This window comes from Poromitra crassiceps, assembly GCF_964638095.1.
Source record: "Poromitra crassiceps genome assembly, chromosome: 2".
NCBI lineage: Eukaryota > Metazoa > Chordata > Actinopteri > Beryciformes > Melamphaidae > Poromitra > Poromitra crassiceps.
Genome location: NC_139624.1, coordinates 35646588 through 35671198, shown reverse-complemented (window position 1 = coordinate 35671198; position 24611 = coordinate 35646588). Strand labels below are relative to the sequence as shown.

Sequence of the window (24611 nt, the reverse complement as noted above, 5' to 3'; positions counted from 1 at the left end):
GCAAATTGGGGGCGGGCACAAGTGCATGCCTGTTATAATTGTACTGGGCATAGGCGTGCCACATGCCAAAGCAGGCATTTCAGCGTTATAATGTGGGGATAGATGGCATTATCCTATCGTCAGCAGCGCGCAATTACTCTGCGCTAAATGCGCTCCAGGCGCTAAAACACTCGCTGCGCTTGATCGCACCATAATCTCCGCACTGCGCAGCACAGAAACATCATTACGCACGGACGTGCCACCCCAGGACATCAAATTCTGCTGCTAAAATTGGGTAACCAGCAGATTATTCTGTGAGGTAATCAACTATCAACCCACACAGCTGGCCCCAGTGTTCACCTCCATCTTCAACACCTCCCTCTGTCAATGTAGTCCCACAGTGCTTTAAATCATCCACCATCATCCCCGTGCCCAAGTCCTCCAAGGCGAGCTGTCTGAATGATTTTAGACCTGTTGCACTCACTTCAGTAGCCATGAAGGCATTTGAGCACCTGGTTCTAGCACACCTCAAACCCCACACTGCATCTGTTAAAGACCCCTTCCAGTTTGCATACAGCACTAACCGATCTGTTGAAGATGCCATCAACCTAGCACTCCACCACACTCTACACCACCTAGATTCATCTAACACTTATGTACGCATCCTATTTATTGACTTCAGTTTAGGCTTCAACACCATTCACCCACTCAAACTGTACAATAAATTAATAGGCATGAATATTCACCCAGCCTTATGCAACTGGATCCTCCACTTTCTGCTAAACAGAGAACAAAAGGTCAAAATCGGTCATAATACATCCAACCCCCTGTTCATCAACATAGGTGCCCCTCAAGGGTGCGTCCTTTCCCCTCAATTCTTTGGCCTGTACACAAACGACCTCCCATCCAACCACAGCTCAGTAAAGATATTAAAGTACGCAGACGACACAACAATAATCGGCCTCATCACAATACAGGAATACAGTGGACAGCACAGTCAAATTGTGTGCTGACAACAACCTCCAACTGAACACTTCCAAAACAGTAGAAATCACCATCTTCTTCAGACGGAAACAAAATACAAAACTCCCGGTCTACATCAACTCCCAGCCAATAACCTCATCGTGCCAAGTTCCTAGGCACCCATATCTGCAATAACCTCAAATGGCACACCAACACAGACCACATCATTAAAAAAGGACACCAAAGAATATATTTCCTCCGTCAACTAAAAAAGTTCAGAGTGAACAGACGCCTCCTGGTCCGTTTTTACACAGCCATCATCGAAAGCAGCATCATCACTTCATCTATCACAGTCTGGTATGGAAACATGGACAATCACTCACGGAAAAGACTACAACGCATCGTAAATAAAGCCTCCAAAATCACCAGCTCTGCCCTCCCATCAATCCAATCCATTTACCACCAACGAGTCACAAAACGAGCAAAAAAGATCATCTCTGACCTCTCCCATCCGGCTAACCATCTCTTCCGTTCCCTCCCCTCTGGTAGACGACTCAGGTCACTGGCCACCAAATCCACCCGTTTCAAAAACAGTTTTTTCCCCACAGCAATCAGAACTCTGAACGTTAACACAAGGACTGCCACTATGCCTATGTGACTCTATGTATGTATTGTCTTGGTCTGTTAAAAGGTTGTTGTCTGTCTGTAACTTTGCACTGTCACTGGTCTTGTCTGTATGCACTTAATCGTAATGCACTTTATGTAATGTAACTGAGATGCAGTGTCTTTACACCCTGTACCGAAAACAAATACCACTGGCGCTGGTCGTGTGGCAATTAAAGTTCTATTCTATAATTCACTGAGAAACTTGATTGGCATGCTTCTAATCTGCGTTTGCGCCCGTTGTTGTGACGAGTTATGCTTCCCCGTTTTTAATTGCATCATCACCATATTTTGGGGCTGTTTTAACTTAAAAACAGGGAGGTCACGTCTTCCCAAACAATTATATCATTTTTAAACAGTTACGTTTCTGTATAAATCATTACAATATGCTCCTGTGAGGTGGGGATGCGTTTGGCGGCAAAATGCAAAAACTGGCATAACACTTGTGCATGGCTACTATCGTCATGCAGAGACGATAGTATAAGGCAGGCGCAAACAGGTGTGCAAAGCGCACAAAGCAGATAGCGCCTGTACCAAGATAGAGCCCCCTAACTCTAATCTTAGACACATCTTTTTTACTTGTCACACATTTTCAGGAAGAAGCAATTGTGGCGACCAATCACGAGTTCGGGGCGGGGTTTTCCCTGCCCATACTAGAAAAAAATGTTGGTCCAGGAACGACACCAACACGGTGATATCAGGACGTGCATGGGAAGGCCTCCCCTCCCGACAGACACCGCTATATGGGAAGGCCTCCCCTCCCGACTGACACAGTCAACCAGACGTGATAAACATTGCAGGTATACCCCTCTCTGATGACTGCATGTTGTTCAAGTTTGATAGAAATCTACATTTAAAGGCATGATACAATCAAAACCCTCACAATACTGTGTCCAGAACCTCATCTAATACAGAACACATCACAGCTTCTAGCCCATTTACACCCAAGTCACATTCTTTCCCATCAACAACAATGCATGTCTAAATGGAGTCACTAAAAAGGTAACACCTGATGTTGAAAAACTATTTCAGAATGGGACCAGAGGACCACGGAGACCCAACCTCACAGGGAAGGAAAACCAGGCCACCCAATGGCTTCAGAACAATGACAACCTACTAGTGGTCAAAATGGCTGACATGGCTCACATACTACTCACCTTTAGCATCTAAACCAGTGGAAAAGATGGAACGTGAACTAAGAGAATTAGTGGGCATAAGTAAAGAGGAGAAATGGATAACAGAAAAGGAACACACATTTTTAATACCAAAAACCCCTCACTTGGCTTCATTTACATGTTGCCCAAAATGCACAAGGATTCTTCTCTAAACCACCAGGTCAACAGATTATTAGTGGTATTGAAACCATCACAGAATTGGCCTCTAAATGTATTGATTATTTCATCAAACCTTTTGTTTCTGACTTGCCTGCATTTCTCCAAGACACCACACGGGTTAAAAAACTGGATTAACTGCAGAATATGGGTGACTCATGCTTAGTCACCATGGATGTTGAGTCCCTTTACACAAACATACTGAAGGCCTTGAGGCTCTCAATTTCTATTTACAACAATGACCTGAGGAATGTATGCCCCCTAGTGACTTCATGGTGACTAGGGATGGGCATTTCTAGCAAAGACACTATTCGAAATTCACTGGGCCAAAGTCGACTTTTCGTCGAAATTCGTCCACCCCTAAAAAAAAAAAAAAAAAAAAAAATGCGACTCACAAATGTTATATGGTCTCCCCTGATTCTAAGTATAGTTGAATCACTTGGTTTATAAGCATTTTACACCAGGTCTATGGAAAAATGAATGGCAGATGAAATCCCATGGAAAGGGAGAGGGTGTGACTTTGGCACTCTATTGACGTTCACAGACCTAGACCTAGTCACGTTAGCTTAGCTTCCTGAACGAAGCCAAGATAGCCCATGGAACAGTAGACAGAATATCAGCTTTTCTTCATGCAGTAACGAGCCTTGAAACCTTTTCCTTGTGGCCGAGTGTTGGTGTAATGTAGACACCATTTCTACTAAGTTTCTATCAAGCTGCTGGGTGCTATACACTATACAACTGTCTGTCTTGTAATCAGGAGTCTTTAAGTCATTTTGGTTTTCACACTATATGGCTGAGCTGCGACAGGGGGATCACACATTACAAGATACTTCACCAGGAGAATCACAGACGAGTCCGCAAACGCAGTCTCACATGGCTTTATTATTTCTAAACACACGCTCGCACATCGATGGGTCAGTCTCCAAAATTGGTTCAATGTCAGATTTCGTCTGAGTTATTAAGTTCATGGCTATCTCAAATATTATTTCGGGTTTCAATGGATAATAGAATGATTTTAGTAAACATATACGATTTGCATAGTTACTTGGTTTTTTAAATTAGTTTTTTGGTTGTGGGACAGCAGTTTGTACCAATCCCGGAGAATGGCCTCTTCTGTCAGATCACTTGCCGGTTTGTAGCGTGCTGCAGACAGGACACATCACCCTGGCCGTGTCTGCCTCACTACGCTCTTCTCTCCCGACACGACCAGATATCAAGCAGGCTAGATATCCGTCAGACCTCTGTGACTCATCGGTGAGTGTTTGGGGGAGCTCCCTGCTTGCGTCTATGGACAGTTCACACTTAACAAGCGAGCGTCGATTTGCGAGCGCCAAGCCAACGTGATTTGCCTCTGATCAGGGGGGGGTTTGTCGCAGAGCTCCAAAAACAGCTCGCCAAGGGCTCAGGGCACCTAGTCTGAACTCTGCATAAGGAGAATATGTGACACGGATGATGATTTCAACAGGCTATCAACATGCACCAAAGATTCAAACACAGGGGCTACAAGGCAGACACCCTCAACCAGGCTTATACCAAAGCTAAAGCTCTGGAAAGTCTCTTTGGAAAAAAGTGGCCGCACCCCCAATACTGGACAGGTATACTTCACCGCCCAGTAAAGCACAATGTCCCACAGCACCAAGGACATAATTAAAAGGAATTGGGTCTATTCTACAAAGTGACCATCCTTCCTTACAAACTGTTTTTCCTGACCCTCCAGCTATCTCTTTCAGACACGCTCCCACATTAAAGGAGAAGTTGGTGCGGAGCATTTTGCCTTTATTGATATTGATAGGACAGTAGGCAGACAGGAAGGGTGGGGAGAGAGAGAGAGAGGGGATAACATGCGGCAAAGGACCACGGGTTGGATTCAAACCCGGACCGGCCGTGCGAAGGACTAAGCCTTTGTGGTACGCGCTCTACCAGGTGAGCCACCGGGGACGCCCTGTCATTTTCTTATGGTGATCTATTCTGTGTAGGGTTGTCAGCATTAACGCGTTAGCCGACCATAACACGTTTTTCTTTTATTGCATTAATCGCTTGCCGCTATTTTGTCCCTTCGACTCGAGACGCACCCGTACTTGTAGTCAAGCCGGTAGCCTGTCTCCTGCTGTTGGTGCAGGCATCGAAAAGAAAGACAGCAATACGCTTCTAAATGACTCGTTTTACTTAAAAAAAACTCCCAAATGGCATAATGGACAAGTCAACAGTAGTTTGCACCTTGTGTAAAACGGAATTAAAATATCACCGAAGTACATCGAGTTTGAGCTATCACCTAAAAGCTAAGCATACCGGAGCAGCTAGCGTCGCTGTAGCCTTAACACGAGACTCGATATAGACGTTATCAATCACAATAAAACTGTACCTACCTCACACACAATGTTGTTATCCAATGCTACAGCACCAATGTACTCCAAAATCTTCCGTAGTTTCCAATACCGAGCTATTATTCACATGGAAGTGCCAAAGTTTTTAGCTCAGACACAGCATTCTTCGGTTGTGTCATTTTGGGTTTCAACTGCTCCACAGCACCGCCGCCGGAAGTATCGGTTCTGGAGCGTGTACTGCACTGTTTACAATTGTGCATTTATTTTCTGTTCAAGATATATTTTGTAGACATTGTTACCTCCTGTCTACATTGCACTTCTATTGAATTGAAAATAAATCTAAAATTCAAGATCACAAAGCACATTTATTTGCATTCATTTGATTCCCAATCACGACACACTGGTAATAATTATTAACACGTTCACTGCCAATGACGTGTTAATACGTCAAAAAAAATCCAACGGTTGACTGCCAATGACGTGTTAATACGTCAAAAAAAACGGTGGGACGTTGATCTAACCCTTTTACATCTCTTATATAAATATTGAAGCCACCGAACGTGTACAACCCATTCCACCGACCCACTAAGTGGCGACAGTGCTCTCCAGACTAGAAAAAGCCGAGCCAAAACTGCAGGGGAACGCGCGATGAAACCGTTCTCATACTGTAAAATGGATTGGCAAAAACGCTTTCGCTTTCGCGCTGATTGCTGGCGGTGGGGGATTGCAAATTTGCATAATAGATTATGGGTACAACACACATTGAAACACGCAGCATAAATAAGACCAGAATCGCAAAAAAAAACCCGTTTCTTGGGGTTTCTCAACCGAAACCCCAAGAAACGAGCGAGCCCATCCTCGCCCAGCGGCCGCCAGCAGACAGGAGCAGCAGCAGCAGCAGCAGCAGAAACGAGCTTGTGACACGCCCGCTGCAGCCAAGAAGAACACACACGGAGGGAGGAGTTTGAAGTAGAGGGGGGTTTCCTGCTGTTATGGAGGAAATTACTGTTCAAAACTATTGTTTAGATGTCTGACGTCTTACTGATGCCAAAAATGAATGGTTAAAGTGACTGTTCTATCGAATTTCACAAAAAGCTATTTATCTCAGCTTAAATTTTCAGACGCTGAAACCATGCTGTATTCAAGTGCTAATGCCTACATAACTACTAACTCTACAAACTAACTCTTTTAGACAGAGAAAGCACACATTCTATTAGTTCTTTTGAGATATTTTGTGTTCACAAAATCTTAGCAGAAAAGAATCCTCGGGTCTTGAAAGATGAGCCAGAATCCTCAAAAAAACCCTCTGGCAGAAGCTACCTACAGTAAAAAAAAAAATGGCTGGCAGTGAATGTGTTAATATCGGAATAAAAATGCAAAAATAATGGCATTTAAACATGCGATACAAAGATGCGATTAATTGCGATTAACTATAGTTAATCGCAAGATTAATCACGATTAAGAAAGTTAATCGTTTGATAGCCCTAATTCTGTGTTATAATGACTTGTACCTATTGTCGTGACCCTTGCACTTGATTGTTGTCGCTACATATTAACGTATGGTTCGCTCAATTAAAACTGGTTGGTGAACTTTGTGACTCACTAGCTACTATGCCCTCCAGTTAAAAAAATAAACTAAAATTAGGGTCCTGCCCTACACTGCAGCTCCGAAATGTAGGCCACACTGAGTGAAATATTCTGCATCTAAAATACAGGGCAATAGACAGCAAGGCTGTGCGGTGGGGATGGTGCTTTTTGTATCCTTAAATTACTTTAAACCATATTAATAAATAAAACATTTAAAGTGTAAGTGTGTGTGTACCTGTGCTCTGCAGCGGGCACTGAGAAGCCGGGCACGGGGTCCTTGGTGCCATAGTACTTCTTGATGACTCCGATGCCAGCCACCGTGTCTGTGCCCTTGAAGTTGACCAGGTGGGCGGAGGCTCCGATGCCTGCGGTCTGAAAACAGGAGGTGAGAGGAAGCAGGGGAGATGAATGACCACAAATTCACATTATACATGTCTCATGGCCATCTCTCATATATATATTCCCTTTTTAAATAACCTTTACTTTTTTCTTCTTTTTTACATGCACATTAATTTTCAGCACATTCTTGCCTGGGAGCTGCTACGGGCCACTGAGCAGCTCTACTGGGGAATAGGGCTGTCACTTTTTCCAAAAATAAAATTCAAAAGAACTTTAATTGACACAATTCGTTTGATTATATTCAAAGTTAATTGCCCCCCCCCCCCCCCGCGTGGACGATTCATTTATAATTTATGAAGTCGCTGCTATACCGTTTGGCTGCGCTGCTGCAATGCATGTCATTTACAACAGAAGGACAGCTGAGCTCTGCATGAGAGGCAGACACCAGCGGGCTTGGATACTATAGCACAGAGGCAGGCGACTGAATCAGTAGACCATCACAACCAATATTGAATGGTACACAAATAATAACGTTAACGATCCCGACCCACAACGTGTGTGTTGGATTAAACTACTGTAGCTGGCAGAAAACGGACAGATTTACTAACGGATAATGTTAGATTGGTATGGGCTGGGCTGTTTTGGTACCCGAAAAATTAGAGAAAACACACGCACATCTCTTCTTGTAGGTGCTGAGTCCAAAGTGGTTAATTCATCAAGATTAAAAGAGACTCGCGACACTGATTAGCTCCCAATGTTTTGTTTAATTTTGCATTTTAAAAGACAACGTTTCGAGCCGTTGCAGGCTCTTCGTCAGGTCAGGCAGCAATAATCAAGAGAGAAAACCACATTTTCACCTCTGAGAAAGTTTTCCATTTTGATGCCTCGCCTTCTTTGTCTAATATATATTTTTTGATAAAATCGACGAGTTATTATCTTCTTCCACTATCATGTATTGTTTGTTGCTTATTCTATGTTGTTTCATTCCTATGGGGGGGGTAGAGTGTTAATATATCTCATGAGATCATAGTAGCCAACCCCCAAGTAATTTTAAAATTTATGGGCCACATGAATAAAATTGAATAGGCCCTTTTTGTATATTTTCGAACTTGTTTATATGTATTGCTACTTCTCACTTACTATGACTATATATTCTTAGCAATGTCAGATTTTTTCTGGGTTAAACATGTCTTTTGACACCTGATGTCCAGCACACTGATCACCAAACATGATCATGGCCACACCCACAGGTGGGACCCAGATCCTTCATGAGGAACACCTGAACCTCTCTTGATTATTGCTGCCTGACCTGACGAAGAGCCTGCAACAGCTCGAAACGTTGTCTTTTAAAATGCAAAATTAAACAAAACATTGGGAGCTAATCAGTGTCGCGAGTCTCTTTTAATCCTGTTTTGGTACCCAACATTATGTTAAGGAGAGGTAGAAACACAGTCAGCAGCCTATGTAATGGAGCAACTTCATGGAAACAAGCGAGTTGAATTCACAGTTGAAGACCTGTAACGTTATTCACATTGGGTTGAAAACAGGAAAGAATCTGTAGTTTCTTCTTTCTCTTAAAATTTTCACAACACAACCGACTTCTGCTCCTCCTCCAACTGCTTCTCTGAACTGGGCATACATGTAAGGTGCGCTTGTTTAACGCTGTCACAGTTAAGTGGAGTTTGCCTTTTTATTATTCGAACAGGTAATTAACAGCTCAAATGTTATTTTTTCCTCCATGTTCGAAGTAACTTTCAAATTTCGAAGAAAAAGTGACAGCCCTACTGGGGAAATAGAGGGTTAAGGGCCTTGATCAAGGGCACCATAACGCTATGTTGAAGGTAGAGGTGACAATATTAACAAAAAAATTGAATTGTTTTTCTTGTGGTAAATTTTTTAGAGCTTCGGGATCGTTAGAGAAAAGTGATCAGGGTGCAGAATTTACTGAGTTTGAGGATGACGAGAAAGGTTTTCACCGGTACTGTACTTGATTCATGGACCAAAGATTAACTGCAGCTCTAAAACCCCTCATTTAGAAATCCATTTTGGACACCCCTCTCTCTTAAGCAAGTACATTCATACAATATTGCGATTTAGATTTTCGATTTCCGTTATTCAAACTGGCGACCTTCCACTTGAGCATGTTTCTGTATGTTTTTCTCAAAATGACCTTTCCTTCCTCTCTGTGTGATTCCACTTGATTAAAGTCCACTGTATTCTACCTCTTGCGAGGAGACGCCTCTGTAGCCAAAGTCATGCAGTTTGTACTCCAGGCCCTTCAAGTTCCCAGAAGTCTCCAGAAGGTACTTGGCAAGGATCTTCTTCTGCTCTCTGGAGTTGGTCGCCACGGTGATGGGGTACCAGATTTGTACAAGGATGGTCTGATGGAGGGAGGCGAGAAGAGGAGGAGAGAGAAACAGGGAGTTGAATACAGTTCATCTGGGTCATTGGATCTGTATTTCCATTTTGGGGTGTGAGAATATTTCACTGAATGCAGATGTAGCGTGATATGTAGTTTACTGTCCATATCTTTCACTCTCCCTTTCCACTGTTAATTACATCCTGTTCTCTTTATACCATGTCAGTATGTACTGTGAACCTCTAAGTTGTCAATGGACTCAATACTAAAGTCATCACGACAAACTCCTGTAAAATGACTCAACTTTTTATTGTAATTGAGATGATTCTGTTGAGATATGGACTGGGATTTTCTGAGAAAGAAATTATATTAAATGTCTCATATTATGCTCTTTTTAGCCGTTTAAACCAGAGGTTCTCAAATGTTTTTCAGCCAAGGACCCCTTACAAGATAGAAAATATACCGGGGACCCCCTCATTCTGATTTGTGATTTTGGGCTAAGCTTAATTGTTTCCACGGTAACGTGCTTGACTTTTAATTTGATAGGTTTGTTATTAGAATGTAATCCATGAACCATTTTAGTTTTAAAGCATAAACTATTTTCGTTGAACTATGAAGATTTTGCAAAAAATATATATATATCTATTTTTTTATTACATTACATTTACATTACGTCATTTAGCAGACGCTTTTGTTTTGTCCAAAGCGACTTACAATATCACAATTTGTCAACAATCCAGAAAACCACTATGCAACACAATCAATGACAGCCAAGATATTTTGATAGACTAGCGCCATGTAGGAAGTAGTTTGAGAAGGAATAAGTAACATGTAGCATTTTTTTTTAATTAAAAAAAAAAAAAAAAAAAAAAAATTACCTGAAAACTTTTCGCGGACCCCCTGGCAAAGTGCCACGGACCCCTGGGGGTCCGCGGACCCCCATTTGAGAACCACTGGTTTAAACCATTTGTTGGTGGTCTTTAAAATATAGTTATGAATTATGTGGCAAAAAAGACAAATGCAGGCTCTGTAGGACCTCTCCATCCTCTCAGTTTCTTCAGGAGAATTCAGTTTTTTTTACACCCTGGAGCTTATTTCCAGCTTTAAATATGATGTTGAAGTCAACCTGACAACTTCAGTTTTATTAGCATCAGCAGAAACGATAATCAGTTTGAACTGCAACCTGAAAACGGGGCATCTGAAATGATTGTATTTATGGTATGTCTAGTCAAAAGCTTATTTTCCGACACACAGCGGCTCTTATGCTTATTATAGAGAACATGAATTAGTGATGTAACGTACCTCCGTGCTGCTGACAGCCTGCTCTGTTTGCTGTCCGTCACATAATAATAATAATAATAATACATTTTATTTTCGAGGCGCCTTTCAGAACACCCAAGGTCGCCTTACAGTGCATATAAAAACAGTTTCACGTAATAAGAACATATACATATTAAAAACAGGGCAAATTACAGCAGGAGTGACATTAGAAGCAGAAGTGACATTAATTACAGGGAGTAGGCCAGTTTGAACAGGTGGGATTTGAATGTTGTGATGGTGTCGGACTGTCGGATGTGTGGGGGTAGGGAATTCCAGAGCTTGGGGGCAGTGCAGCTGAAGGCCCTTGCACCCATGGTAGTGAGGCGGTGTGAAGGGACAGTGAGGAGACCAGCAGTGGAGGAGCGCAGGGAACGGGAGGGGGTGTAGTCGTGCAGGAGGTCAGAGAGGTACATTAGATGGGTGCTTGGTGGTTGAGAGCTTTATAAGTGAGCAGGAGGATTTTGTAGTTAATTCTGTATGGAACAGGGAGCCAGTGGAGTTGGATGAGAATGGGGGTGATGTGATCAGAGGATTTAGTGCGGGTAATGATCCGGGCGGCAGAGTTCTGTATGAGCTGGAGTCGGTTGAGGAGTTTGGTGGGGAGGCCGGAGAGAACAGAGTTACAGTAGTCAATCCTGGATGTTACAAATGCATGGACCAAAACTTCTGTGCTGGATTGGGAGAGGGATGGGCGGAGTCTAGAGATGTTGCGGATGTGAAAGAAGGCAGTCCGGGTGTATTTAAAAAAATATGTAAAAAAAATGTATTATTATTAGCTATACAACAAACTGAGTCAACTTTGACCTGCCCCGGTTGTGCATGTCTTCTTCTTCTGTTACCAAACAGAAGCGCTTCTCTTCTTCTTCTGTTACCAAACAGAAGCGCTTCTCTTCTTCTTCTGTTACCAAACAGAAGCGCTTCTCTTCTTCTTCTGTTACCAAACAAGAAGAAGACAAGCACATCCGGGGCAGGTCAAAGTTGACTCAGTTTGTTGTGTAGCTAGGAGCCTAGCGTAGCCTATAGATATTATCTGATTTCAAGATTATGGAGGATTAATTTGAATTCAATTGCTGCTCGTATGGAATAACGTCATATATGGATTACAAAGCACAGCGGGAGATAAAGCAGGAGGTGCTATCTATGTGACGGACAGCACATAGAGCAGGCTGTCAGCAGCACAGAGGTACGTTACATCACTAATTCATGTTCTCTCTATTATACTGTATAATAAGCATAAGAGCCGCTGTGTGTCGGAAAATAAGCTTTTGACTAGACATAAATACAATCATTTCAGATGCCCTGTTTTCAGGTTGCAGTTCAAACTGATTATCATTTCTGCTGAGGGTAATCAAACCGAAGTTGTCAGGGTGACTTAACACATTGAGTGCCACAGCGCTTCAGTAAAATTGTCTGGAGCCTGTGCCAGATTCACTTCCATTCAGTTGAAAACAGCTATAGAATTTTTTCTATTAGGGCTATATTGACAGGGCTGGACTTTAATGAAACATTGGACACTCCTGCTTCTTCCAAAGAAGAAATTTTGTTTCTAGACAGTTCCATTATGAAATGACAGCCTTTGAAAGAAGAGCACTTTCAAGGGTTTTCTGCTGTTTTTTTTTACTTTTCAAGATATAGTCACTTTTATGAATACTTTTTGCACTCTAATTTCGAGCACATTCACTGACTCTGGCTGGTGTTTTCTGATGTGGTGGCGTGGTGTGGTTCTGTGCAGCCTGCGTGCTCCCCCCCCCCCCCCCCTCTCCACCTCTGAGCTGCGGGCTCCTCCCCACACGCACAGGGTCTGTTTTCTCAGACTCCGTTTTTGCCCCGGGTGGATCCCAGCGCAACAAGGAAATGCCAAACGCGACTGAACGAAAAGGTTTGGCCGTTCGGCTTCGGGTGCTGGCTTTCTGGCAGGGAATCGTGTGGAGAAACTATATGCAGACAGATAGATAGAAGCAGAAGAGCTCAGTTGTGGGCGCGGATGCAGCCAACTTTCAGCTGCAGACAGAGCAATCTATACGGCTCTGGCTGCAGCATGCATCGGTTTCCCCTTTGATCACGTCTTTCCCTGCTTTCTCCTGCACAAAGTAAAGGATCTGAGGTGGGTGGCGCAGCTCCCGTGTCGATGTTTAAGGTGGCGCCGTGTGATCCCTTGAAGGGATTCATGCTCACTGGCTAGGTACGACCTTAAACAGCAGAATTATGGAATAATATGAATTATGATTTTAGGACGTCCACAGACGTCCTTGGCACTCCTCGTTACTTTTTTTTAGGACGTCCACAGAAGTCCTTGGCACTCAATGTGTTAAACATCATATTTAAAGTCGAGCTGAACCCAAAAATGTTTGTTTTTTCATTTTAGTTCAAATACCTGGGTATTCAGTGCACCTATTTATTAATGTATGTATGCAAAAAAATCACAAAAATCAAATTTCTTTAGTTTTTCCACACTTTTTCACATGAAAAGTTCATTTTTCAAGATTTCATTCATAACAGTATTCTACAGTTTGCTGATGTCACATAGTACTATCACATTTCTACCCCATTTCAATCATATCACGACCGATCACGACATGGCAGCTGTCAATCAATCTTTATTTCAGGAGAATTTTCTCCTCCAAATGAAGGAGAAAATGGCGCCTAGTGTCTGTACTCTGGCAGAATTTCTAGGCCATGAACTAACTACTAACGTGGCCAATTGTATGTAACATACAAAATAAAGCAAACGGTAATGTCTAAGAATGAAAAAGAAATGCAACTGGCTCGTTAAACTCGCATTCCAGGATAACGTTAGTTAACGTTGTTAAGGCCGAATTCAGACCCCGGCCCCTCTGCAGGCCAACAGGCTGCACTCTCCACTCCACACAAAAGCAGCTGTCTGCCTGTGGGCGTAGCTCCACTAACCTCATGTCACCAGGCTCTTCCTGAGGAGAGCACCACAACACGCTGAATCCCACTCGATTTAGGGGCGGAACACACTAGGATTGGCCAAAGCCCATTCCAGTCCCCAGAATTGTCAAATAAAATCATCGACATGCTACTATGGCCCGCCTCTCAACCTGTCATCTCAGACAAGTTATGTTTTCAGTCTGAAACGTGACTCCGACCCACATGCCACTTGGGCTCCATTGGGTTCATTTCGTCGTTAAAGCTGGAAATAAGGTCCAGGGTGTAAAAAAAAACGGAATTCTCCTTTAACTATGCGCTGGTCTGAGTGGGCGGGCATGCCATGATAATGAGGCGCTGTCTGATTGGCCGCCTGATCGACTGGGTGATGGGGAGGGTGCAGATCCTGAAAAACTCCAAAACTAACATGGCAGTTCCTTGTAGAAGAAAACTCTGTGACAGAACATGTAAAACCAAATAGCAATCAATTTGCATATTTGCAATCAAAACGGCTTGTAGAACCATGTTTTCCCAGGAAGGAGGCTATATAGGGCAACAATGCCGAGGCATTCACTTTTCCCATTCTGTGGGTTGTTAGGTTTAAGGATGACTAAAGTATATACAGTAAATTATGTATGGGCAGGGAAAAGCTTGTTTTCAGTAATATGGGACCTTTAACATGCTCTCTCTCCAAAGAGAAGAGATAAGAGCAGGATAACAGAAGAGATGTTTCTTCCAAGGACATACAGAATGTGCTGACGTTATAATAGGTCACTCAAGTAGAGTTAAAGCAAGACGTTATCTCTTCAGTTAGAGCTTCCATAGAAGTTAGAAGAGCATAAGAAAAGCATAGGTGTCATAGGTGTTCAAAAACTAAGAATAGACAGTTTAGCAACAATTAGAAAACGCTCCCTCACAGACATTAAAACAAGCTGAAAAATGATATTTCTGTAAACTTAGTAGTAGTATTATTATTTTTTGCTATTACACTCAAAGTCTCCACTAAACTAGTGTGCTGCACAACATGTAAACTAGATACTATGGCAGTGTGGGTTTTCCAGGTCCACCCTATAACCCTGAGCAGGTCACATGCCTACTCATAATCTAAACCATTATGGGCTCATGTGACTGCCGGAGCAAGGCTAATGTCGGCACACACCACAACACACACATGCAAGGTCATGCAGCCAACGTCTTATCTGCACAGTGACCTTTTCCTGTGTAGCCTAACATGTCACCTAGTATCATAATGTGAAATATGAAGATACATTAAAGGTTAAAAATGCCCTCTCAGTCATTTATGCTATTTATATAACTTGAAATATGTGATCGTAATGTGACAGTCTGTCAAGGATAATGTGTTCAACTGTCACAAGCGCAGCGCTACCGTAAAACAACACTCTGGAGATGAGAATGCAACGCGCGCACACACACACACACACACCCACACACACACACACACCCACATAACTTCTCGGTCAATGTCCAAAACAAAATGGAGTGACGTAAGAAATGAGAGAGACAGATAACGAGGGGGAGAGGAAGAGAGTAAGAATGAAGGAGAAAGCGAAAGAGCGAGAAACAAAGAGAAAGCATGAGAGAGAGAATGACAGAGGGGAGAAAAAGAGAAACAGGGAGTGGATAAGGGAGAGTGGAAGAGCGAGGGAGAGAGAGTTTGACCTAATGACGCAGCCCAAGGACACCAGGCTGAGCACTACATCTAATTTTATATCAGCTATGAAGAATGACTGTGTGTGTGTGTGTGTGTTTATGCATGTATTTATACCATGGGGTGTGTGTGTGTGTGTGTGTGTGTGTGTGTGTGTGTGTGTGTTTATGCGTGTATTTATACCGTGGGAATGACTTTGTGTGTGTGTGTGTGTGTGTGTGTGTGTGTGTGTTTATGCATGTATTTATAGGGTGGGGAATGACTGTGTTGGCGTGCGCCTGTATCCCGTTATATGCAGTGTTTGTGTATGCGTGCGTTGTCACTGTGAACTTGACAGCGCGTCTAAATACCTTCCTCTTGCCTTGCTCTGTGATCTATTGATATTGTGTCTGTGTGTATTACATTACTGATCCCCATTAAGTAAACATTATAAGGTTGCTGAGAGAGAGAGAGAGAGAGAGAGAGAGGAGGGGGTGGCAAGGAGGACATTGCTCATGGTAACTGAATGAAGTCTTGTCGAGTCATTGTGGACAGCGTGTTCGCGTGCTGTACGTAGGTGCCTGAGATCAGTAAGGAGCAAATCTGTATGTTAACTCAATATGGTTTGAGGACGTTCCCTTCAAATATCCTTCCAAGACCGCCTGCTTCAAATTGTAATAATCAACTTCACGTTGTACTCTTGATACACACAACAGTGTAACAACGTGCTCTGAAAAGACACACAATAGGCCTTTTTCCAGGCAGGCATTTTGTGTCTAAAAGGCAGGAAGTAACACAGGTGCACCAAAACATTAACTAGGGTTTCCAACTTCCAGTCCATTTAGGTGTTCCAGTGCAATTAGTGAGTTGGTTGCACCTGTCTTTACCCTGTCTTTTACACACAAAATGGCGGCTGTGAAAAAGGTCCATTGTTAGTACCGGTACTCATATTACTCACTAAGTGCAAAAAAGACACTGCCACCGCAGCACGTCATGTTTGATGCTTGATTGTTGATTATTGCAATCAAATTACTATAGACGATTTTAACTTTACAACAAAAACAATCTAAATTGAACGCCATCTCATTTCCTGTTGCGTTTCCTGTTTTGTTTGCTAGTACAGGACATCTCCAAAAAACATCACAGCAGACAGGACTGACAACTCTGTGAAAATCATCTATACCAAACATGTTAGTGACTACAACAAAGCAGCTATTTACAAAATAGACAGGAGGTTTGGAATTAAATACTTCACAGGAGGAGGGGGAGAGAGAAAAAATATTATTTTTTTGCCTTAGATGGCCTGAAATAAACTGTAAATTGAATACGATTGGCAAACGTTCTCTGTCAGGTTCAGAACAATTCCTGAAATGCGATGCCTCAGGGAACAGAACATTGGTCCGGGCAAGGGGTTGATTCTGCGCTTTCATAAATGAGTTTGTCAATTAAGAAAAGAAGGGGGGGGGATTGTACTGTCTCCTGAAAGCTAAGATGTGTTGCTAGGCACGCCGCCAAGCAGAGTGCTTTTACAGCTTGCATAAAACAGTTGTACCACAATAAAACAAGAGCAATATAAAAAAGGACATGGACGTTTTATATGTAATCAATAATGATTAACTAAAACTGTTAAGTCTTATTTTTCTGGTCAGAAATATAGTTCTAGTGGCAGCATGAGTGGTGATTTTTGGTTAGTGTATTTAAATGTACTACAGTATTATGCGTAGTGACGGGCCGATCCAATACTCAGTATCGCTATCGGAGCCAATCTGGCCACAATCACTGGATCGGATATCAGAGGGGAAGAAAAGTACAATCCGATCCGATAGCTAAACTATCACGTAAACTAAGCTTTGAGCAACGTGCCATCACCGTGAACACAGATGAGCAGCGCCAGCATGTGAGTAGAAGAGTGAGTGAGACCTGCACTGTGCTGTCATGTCAGCTGTGTGCACTTATTTTAAGATCAAGGAAGAAAAAAGCGAAAGGGCAGAGTGCAATTTAATATAATGTGAGTGTTTTAAGTGCATTGGAAACGTCAACAGCGCAGTCTGCCTGATACAAGGTCGCTGTATCACACAATGTTACAGAGAGAGAGGAGAGGGGGGACAGATCCACTACAACAAGAAACCTGGGGGTGTGAGCCACAAAACGCACAGAAAGCTGCGGTCAATCCCGCAGCACAACACTCGACCAATACATTACCATTCCCATCTAGAAGTGAAGTGAAATCCACGCACTTTCTGTGTGAGCAGAATTTTGGCCGGCCACGGTTATGCCGCTTTACGTGCGATCGGGCTGAAACTTTCAGGAAGTGTAAAGAGCACCCATGCGGGTAGTCTGGCTGCATGGAAACAGGCTGCTGGCATAAGCCCCCCCTGCTCTACAGCTGCTCTCCCATTGGAGGAGTCCATTTCAGTCGCCGCCAGATTTCCAATCCCCGCTTACAAGCTCCGTCAATGGCTCCGACCATATCAATCAGAGTGGCTTTCGCTACCTCCTCCCTGTGTGTCGCTGTAAATGTTCCCGGCCGCCGAAGTGAAAACAACAATGCTAACTGGCTAGCAAGCTAACAGAAGAAACCTACACGCTAGCTCGTTGCTACACGCTGAAAATGGCAAGTTGGATTGTTGGAAACTAATTTCCAAGGGCACTGCCGCTAAGCGCCGCCCATCACAATTCCAGAATGGTGACCAGCGCTGCCAGACTCCGGGAGGGGAGGCTGGCCAGCGAGACTACCGTGCGGGTGACCTGACAAAGCCGAATTTTTTAATTAGATAATTGCCCTAATTACCTAATGATGTGATGTCATCAGTGATGATGTCATCAGTGATCTCATCCTTCCTGGCTGAGGCTATAAGTTCAGTGATGATGTCATCCGTGATGTCATCAGTGATGTCATAGAGCGTAGCTGCCGAGCTGCGTATGCGATGTGCAGTGGACGAGCTGCAGGGCGGGCGAGCCTAGAAATCACAATAAATCCCAAAAGTCCAAATCTTCTGTGAAAACGCCAAATAAAAATAGAACGAGATTAGCCCATGTGTCCCCTTGTTTACAAAGACCATGATGCGTAAACTAGGTAGGGGAGACCAGGGACGGTTGTAACACCTTGCATCCCTCCAATCACAACAATTTGCCATTTAAATTTTATTATGAAAGTTTGAATGGTGCTGCTGACCAATCAAAAAAATGATGCTAAATGACGGTAAACAATGGCAGATAGACGAGAACCAAGCGATCTCTTTCCAACCAAAAAAACCTCTGAAGCTGTCAGTGTGGGAGCATTTCGGCTACAGAAAGATGAGCAGGGAGTTGTTCAAGATGAGGGCTCTCCAATCTGCAAAACCTGCCGAGAAGCAGTCTCAGTTCTAACACCTCCAACCTACTTCCACATCTGCGTCATCACCATTCAGCTTTACACGCCCAACTAGTGAAGAAGAAGAATCGTGAAACCGTGATAATCGTGGTTTTTTTCTCAGACTATAATCGTACATAAAAATGTATAATCGTTGCATCCCTAACTGCACTGTGGCAATAAAAGTGACTCATTCTCTCATAAACCGCTTTCAATGTGACTCAGTTAATCTGTAACTGAAGACAATTAGTTTTATGACAGTTTTAAAATAATGCTAATAAAAAAAGGCCTTTAAAATAATGATAATAAAAAATAAAATAGGCCTTTACCTTCCTATACCAATGAGGCTCGGATGGTTACACTTGGATGGAAAGAGTTACTTTAAAAAAGTGCACTACTTATGTCATATGAGGACACCTTAGCCCATTTGGGAGCCGATACAGAGAAGGGACAGAGTCTCACCTCCACCCAGTTGGTGAGCCAGTAGCATTCGGGGTCTGTGCTCTCCACTGTGAACAAAACGTTGCCTCGAGGAATCACACTCCCCTCTGGCACTGCCTTGATTTCAATGGGCAGGTGGCCATTGTACTTCTGTAAATACAAAACACACACAAATATCTCAATCAGACACTGTTACAGCATCACCTCCATGACTGGTACTGGAGAATGGGGATTCAATGTTTCTGTATTAATATAGTAGCATGGCTGGGAGTGACACAGTTGGGGGAATATATAGTATATAGAAGGCTCTGGTGGGATTCCATCCTCAGCCAGCAGGAGTATTAACCACCAATCACTGAACTCATGTCCGCTTGTTATTTTTGACCTCATTTTCTGTCATAATAGGGTGAAGAATGTGAGCCTGACACAATGGCTTTTATGAGCAGTTGCTTAGGAGACCTCAAACTCAATCTGGCAACAAATTCATCCATCCATCTTCAACCGCTCATCCTTGTGTATGGGGTCTTATTGTGTGTCAGGAGGGTATTGTATGTTGTATGGAGTGAGAAAGTGGAAGAGAAAAAGAAAGAACAATCTGTGTGTGTGTGTGTGTGTGTGTGTGTGTGTGTGAGAGAGAGAGAGAGAGAGAGAGAGAGACAGAGAGAGAGAGAGAGAGAGACAACTGACCTCACATCACATCACCTTGGAAATGTTTTATATAAACTTAAGTGTGTCTGTGTATGTGATGTGTTCACCTGCATATCTCGCTCCAGGCACCTTACTAATTACAAAATATCACCTACCACTATCAAAAATGTTTTTTCTGGACACCCGTGTGTGTGTGTGTGTGTGTGTGTGTTACCTCCAGAATGTAGGTCCAGCCTTTCTCATTGAAAACATCATCCTGGAAGTGTTCTCTGTAAACCTCCTTCGCTTCCTGGATCTTCTCAGGAGTCACCACCTTTCCTGAGAGGGGGGGAGACGGGACGGGATGGGAATGGAGGAGGTATGAGGAGAGAGCAAGGACAGGAAGAGGAGATGGGGTAAGGATTGAAATACCAGAGGAAGTGGAGGAGATGTGACGAGAGGGACGGTGAGAATGGACACAAAGACAGCATAGAAAGTGATAGACGGATGAAAGATGCAGAGATAGAGAGTAGGAAGAAATGGGAGGGAAGGAGAGAAAGAGATTATGGATGTGTTAGAGAAAGAGAGGTGGCATTGGAATGCTGTTCTACTCTCAATTAATCAATTAATCATTATACAAAAACAGCTTTACATACAAAATACTAAATAAATACTAAATTCAAGTTTTTACACCTGTCTTTAGGCCTACTCAACCAACCGGACTTCCTGCATTAGCTCCCATTGTGCTTGTAGACGTGCTGTATTTCAACATTGTATTACCGGTACAATGTTTACAAAGAATACTGTTGTCTTTTTGGCTGTAATTCTCCCACACTGGACTTTTTGCCTGCATGTTTGGCTTCCTTCTCCCTCTGTATAAGCGGTGAAAGTAAATTTCGCCCTTGAGGTGGTAAATCATTTCAGCAAAAAAAAAGAAAAAAAGGTACATAGTTCAAATGTTCAAAGTATGGCTAAGGTATCAAATGAAGGACTATGTGTATCGGTATCACTAAGGGTACTGGTATTGTCATTTTTTAAACGATACCCAGCCCTAATCATGAGTACGGATATTGACACATTGTACTCTGCTAATACTCATACTCGTAAAAAGTACATTATCTGTACCAGATACTTGTTTCATCCGAGTACTCGGCTCGTCCCTAATAGCTACCTCCAAGCTCACTGCTAGAAAGCCCCTCTTGGTTGCACTGAGGAATGGTATATTTTTGGGGAAATTTAAGGGAAATTAACTTGGAAAATGCTTCTGTCCTATGCTCCTATGCAATAAGTTAATCCTATTGAAAGGCCAAATGTCAAGGTATTCCTTTAACTGGGATGATGGTAGTGTAAACAGTTGTTGTGAGCTCGCCGAATGAGATTTGAGTTAGAAAAGATTAAATGTTAAAGCATGACTCAGCCTAGAAATATGAGGGACACTTTGTAAGTTCAAGGACTCGCAAATGTAGTGTGAGGGGAGGCAGGGCGGCCTAGTGGTTAGAGAAAGCGTCCTCTAACTGGAAGCTCCCAGGTTCGATTCCCGAAGTGTCTGCCCTGCTCAGGTGCCCTTGAGCAAGTCATTGAATTCCCAACAACTCCAGAGGTGCCGCTTTGTACCTGACCTGCCTGTAGAGCGGGAAAAACTTAAAGGCAATTTCTCTACAGGGATCAATAATGTATCACATTAGCATTATGCAATCTTGTATAGGCTGAACTAAATGCCAGTATCAACCAAGTTAACACTATACAAGTGTTTAAATTTGTAAAATGTGGTTAAGAAAGTTCCAAAACTTTGAGCTTTCAGAGGGATGCTCCTCTCTCACAGGCAGCTGGCCCCTCTTTCTCAGACAGTGAGAGAGCAGCTGTTCCTTTGTCTCTCTGTCTGCCCTGCACCTCCACTGCCACACCATGAAATCCTCTTAAGAGACAGTCTCCCTCCTAAACTCTTTCTGCCTCTCTCACACATGCCCCACCAGGTCACAATTAACCAATCAAAGATGCACTTTTTGTGCACTTGAATCTATCTGATGTTGGTACCAAGTTGCTTTAAATGTATAGTTATTAGACTAATTATGCTATTATATGCATGATATTTTGTCATATTTCTGCCTCCCAAATGTTATTTTTTAATAGCTTTGCATTTATTCTTAAACTGCTCTGTGTTTTATGTCCTCTTACCGTTTAATCAATGTAAAACATGTTGTAACTGTTTTAAAGTGCTATATAAACTTTATTATTCTGTCTGAGGTGGGATGTCAAACTATGTATTAAGTAAAGGGAATGGTCCTTAAAACCGGACGGACAACGAAAACGCAACAGCACCAGCCCTTGGCTCTGGGCCTGAATCCAAACTGAGAAAATGTTTTGTCCTGGCAAAGAGGCAGTGGAAAGTCATAAAAGAATAAAGTAAGACAAAATAAAGTAATAAAATCTATGCCTGGATGACATAATCCAAGCCTTTCTATCTTACCCTTATTTATTCAGGAAGTTTGATTGAGAACACACGTCTATTTACAGCACTGGCCTGCTGCCTGGGGGAGTGGTAGCAGAGAGGAGGAAGTTTCTGTGCTACCACTGCTACTGGGGAGGTTGGAGGTTCAGTGCCTTGCTCAAGGGCACTTGGATGTCTTAAGGGAGCTGTTGGGGGAGACGTGAACATTACTCACTCATTTCCTCCTTCTCAAGAGTTTCCTCCAGCTCACCTGCAGATTCAAAACTGGGACCTTCCTTTCTGAGCATCATATTTCATTTTGCAAGCCTTACCTTTTAGGTATTTGTTAAGGATGTACTGCAGGCCGTAGAAGACAGTTTTGTCATATTTGACTTTTCTGTTCTTGGAGGGATCTGTCCTTCTCTCGCGGCACTCGAAGTAGGAGTACACTTTACTCGTGTTGGGGGGGTACTGCTTGTAGTGAGTTACCTGCAGAAGACAGAGCACATACACAGGACGAATTAGGCTAAGCATTATGACTAGGGCTGGGTTCAAAAAATCGATTCTCCGATTTTTAAACTATTTTTATTTTAATCCTCGATTATCGATTCACATGTCCAGAGATCGATTTTTTTTAAATTAAAAAACCTGTTTTAATAAACAGGCTAAAATATTATGCTGTGTGTGGTAGTTGAAACATAGTTTCAAGTTGACGTTTATTTATGTTTGTAGTTGAAACAAAAACATAAATACTGTAGGCTACATGAATGGAAATGTTTGATCATTAATATCTACTTTTAGAAATTATATAGGCTGAAATCAAATCACTGTGCATAATTGGGAAAGTGTCTTTATTGACAGATGAAAAGGCTGTTATTTACCCTTTGTCACCACCTGGTGAGTAAATATATGTGTAACTAAAACCATTAAAATTGACAACAGGTCTGCAACATTTTTTCCCCGTGTATCTACTTGGCTGGTTGGGATCCCCTGTGTTACATAACTGGACATGTAATTCAGGGTACAGATCAAAAAACATTTTGAAACATATTGAAATCGATCGAATCGAATCGAAATTAATCGATTCGCAACCTTGTGAATCGGAATCGAATCGATTCTTGAAATTTGAACCAATACCCAGCTCTAATTATGACACACAAAACTGGACTAAAAGAAATTAATCTGAGTTAGGCTATACTTCCAAAATATATAAAATAGGGATGCACGATACATATTTTTTTCAGCTGATACAATAACCAATAAATATCTGCTGCTTCCCATGGCCGATAACTAATACGATAACCCAGGGGTTCCCAAACTTTTCCGACCAAGTACCACTATGTACCAAACCATTATTTGTTATGAGTTATTTAGCCATCTTCCTGACAAGTTAGCATAACATGGTTGGTAGTGGTACCAATCGATTCCTTGGGTCTTATAGTTTCATATGATACCAGAAACTTCACTCAGCTTCTGAAATAAAATTTTCTAAATTGTGATATTTCCCAAATATCGTGATATTTACGAAAAATGGCCCAAGTCGGGGGTTAATGTGTATGTAAAAACGGTTGTCTGTCAAAAAAAAACTGTGCCCCCCCCAACCTAGGACCACCACAAGTAGATTTTAATCCTGTGGGAAACACTGAAACATCACATCATAGGCTACGTTCACACAGCAAACCTTAGTGTTCAATTCCAGATTTTTTGCTCAGATCAGATTTTTGTGTGTGGCTGCTCACACAGACTTTTTAAAAGTGGCCAATATCAGATTCCAGTGTGAACAGGTCACGGCCCTGAAGTGATCCACATAGCCAGAGGCTGAGCTATCAAGCAGCTCTAATGGCTGACAGGTGGGCTTATCACCCAAAACACACTCAAGCTCATCATAAAACAGGGAGGTGATCCGACTACGGCCGCTTCATTGGTTTGAGTCTTTAGCTTCTTTGAACTTAGCTCTAAGCCTTTGTTCACACCGTATGCCAAAGCCACGCTGAAGCTGAGTGTCACACTAAACCGATCACACAAGAAGCCCCCACCCACAACTTGCATTGACTTTAGGGATGAAACAATAACCGGTTTTAATGATAACCGCGATGAAATTCCTTACGATAGCCGTGATAATATTCCTTACAATAACCATACGCTTTGAAAAACATGGTAAATACTGTCCATCAACCAAAGTTGGCACCCGTCTCCGAGATACAGACGCGCAGCCTTGGAGAAATGATTTCAGTGAGTGTATCAATCCTTTTTGGGTCTGAGGTTTTCAATATAAAACTTGTTGAAATTATTTCTGTGAGTGTATCAGTACTTGCGTGCAGGTGGTGTGAACGGTCTCACCTGTTAACAAGGAACGCCGAA

General features: G+C 42.6%; 1 protein-coding gene across 1 annotated transcript in view; it reads right to left on the bottom strand.

Moving 5' to 3' along the window:
• The window catches only part of nampt1 (nicotinamide phosphoribosyltransferase 1), a 47365-nt gene that overhangs the window by 12831 nt on the left and 9923 nt on the right, over nucleotides 1-24611 (bottom strand). The window contains exons 2-6 of the mRNA XM_083657018.1: nucleotides 22583-22739; nucleotides 20058-20161; nucleotides 19217-19345; nucleotides 9409-9567; nucleotides 7083-7219 (exon numbers count right to left, since the gene is read on the bottom strand). Of these exons, the coding sequence (XP_083513144.1) occupies nucleotides 7083-7219; nucleotides 9409-9567; nucleotides 19217-19345; nucleotides 20058-20161; nucleotides 22583-22739 (686 nt within the window). The remainder of the gene's footprint in view (nucleotides 1-7082; nucleotides 7220-9408; nucleotides 9568-19216; nucleotides 19346-20057; nucleotides 20162-22582; nucleotides 22740-24611) is intronic.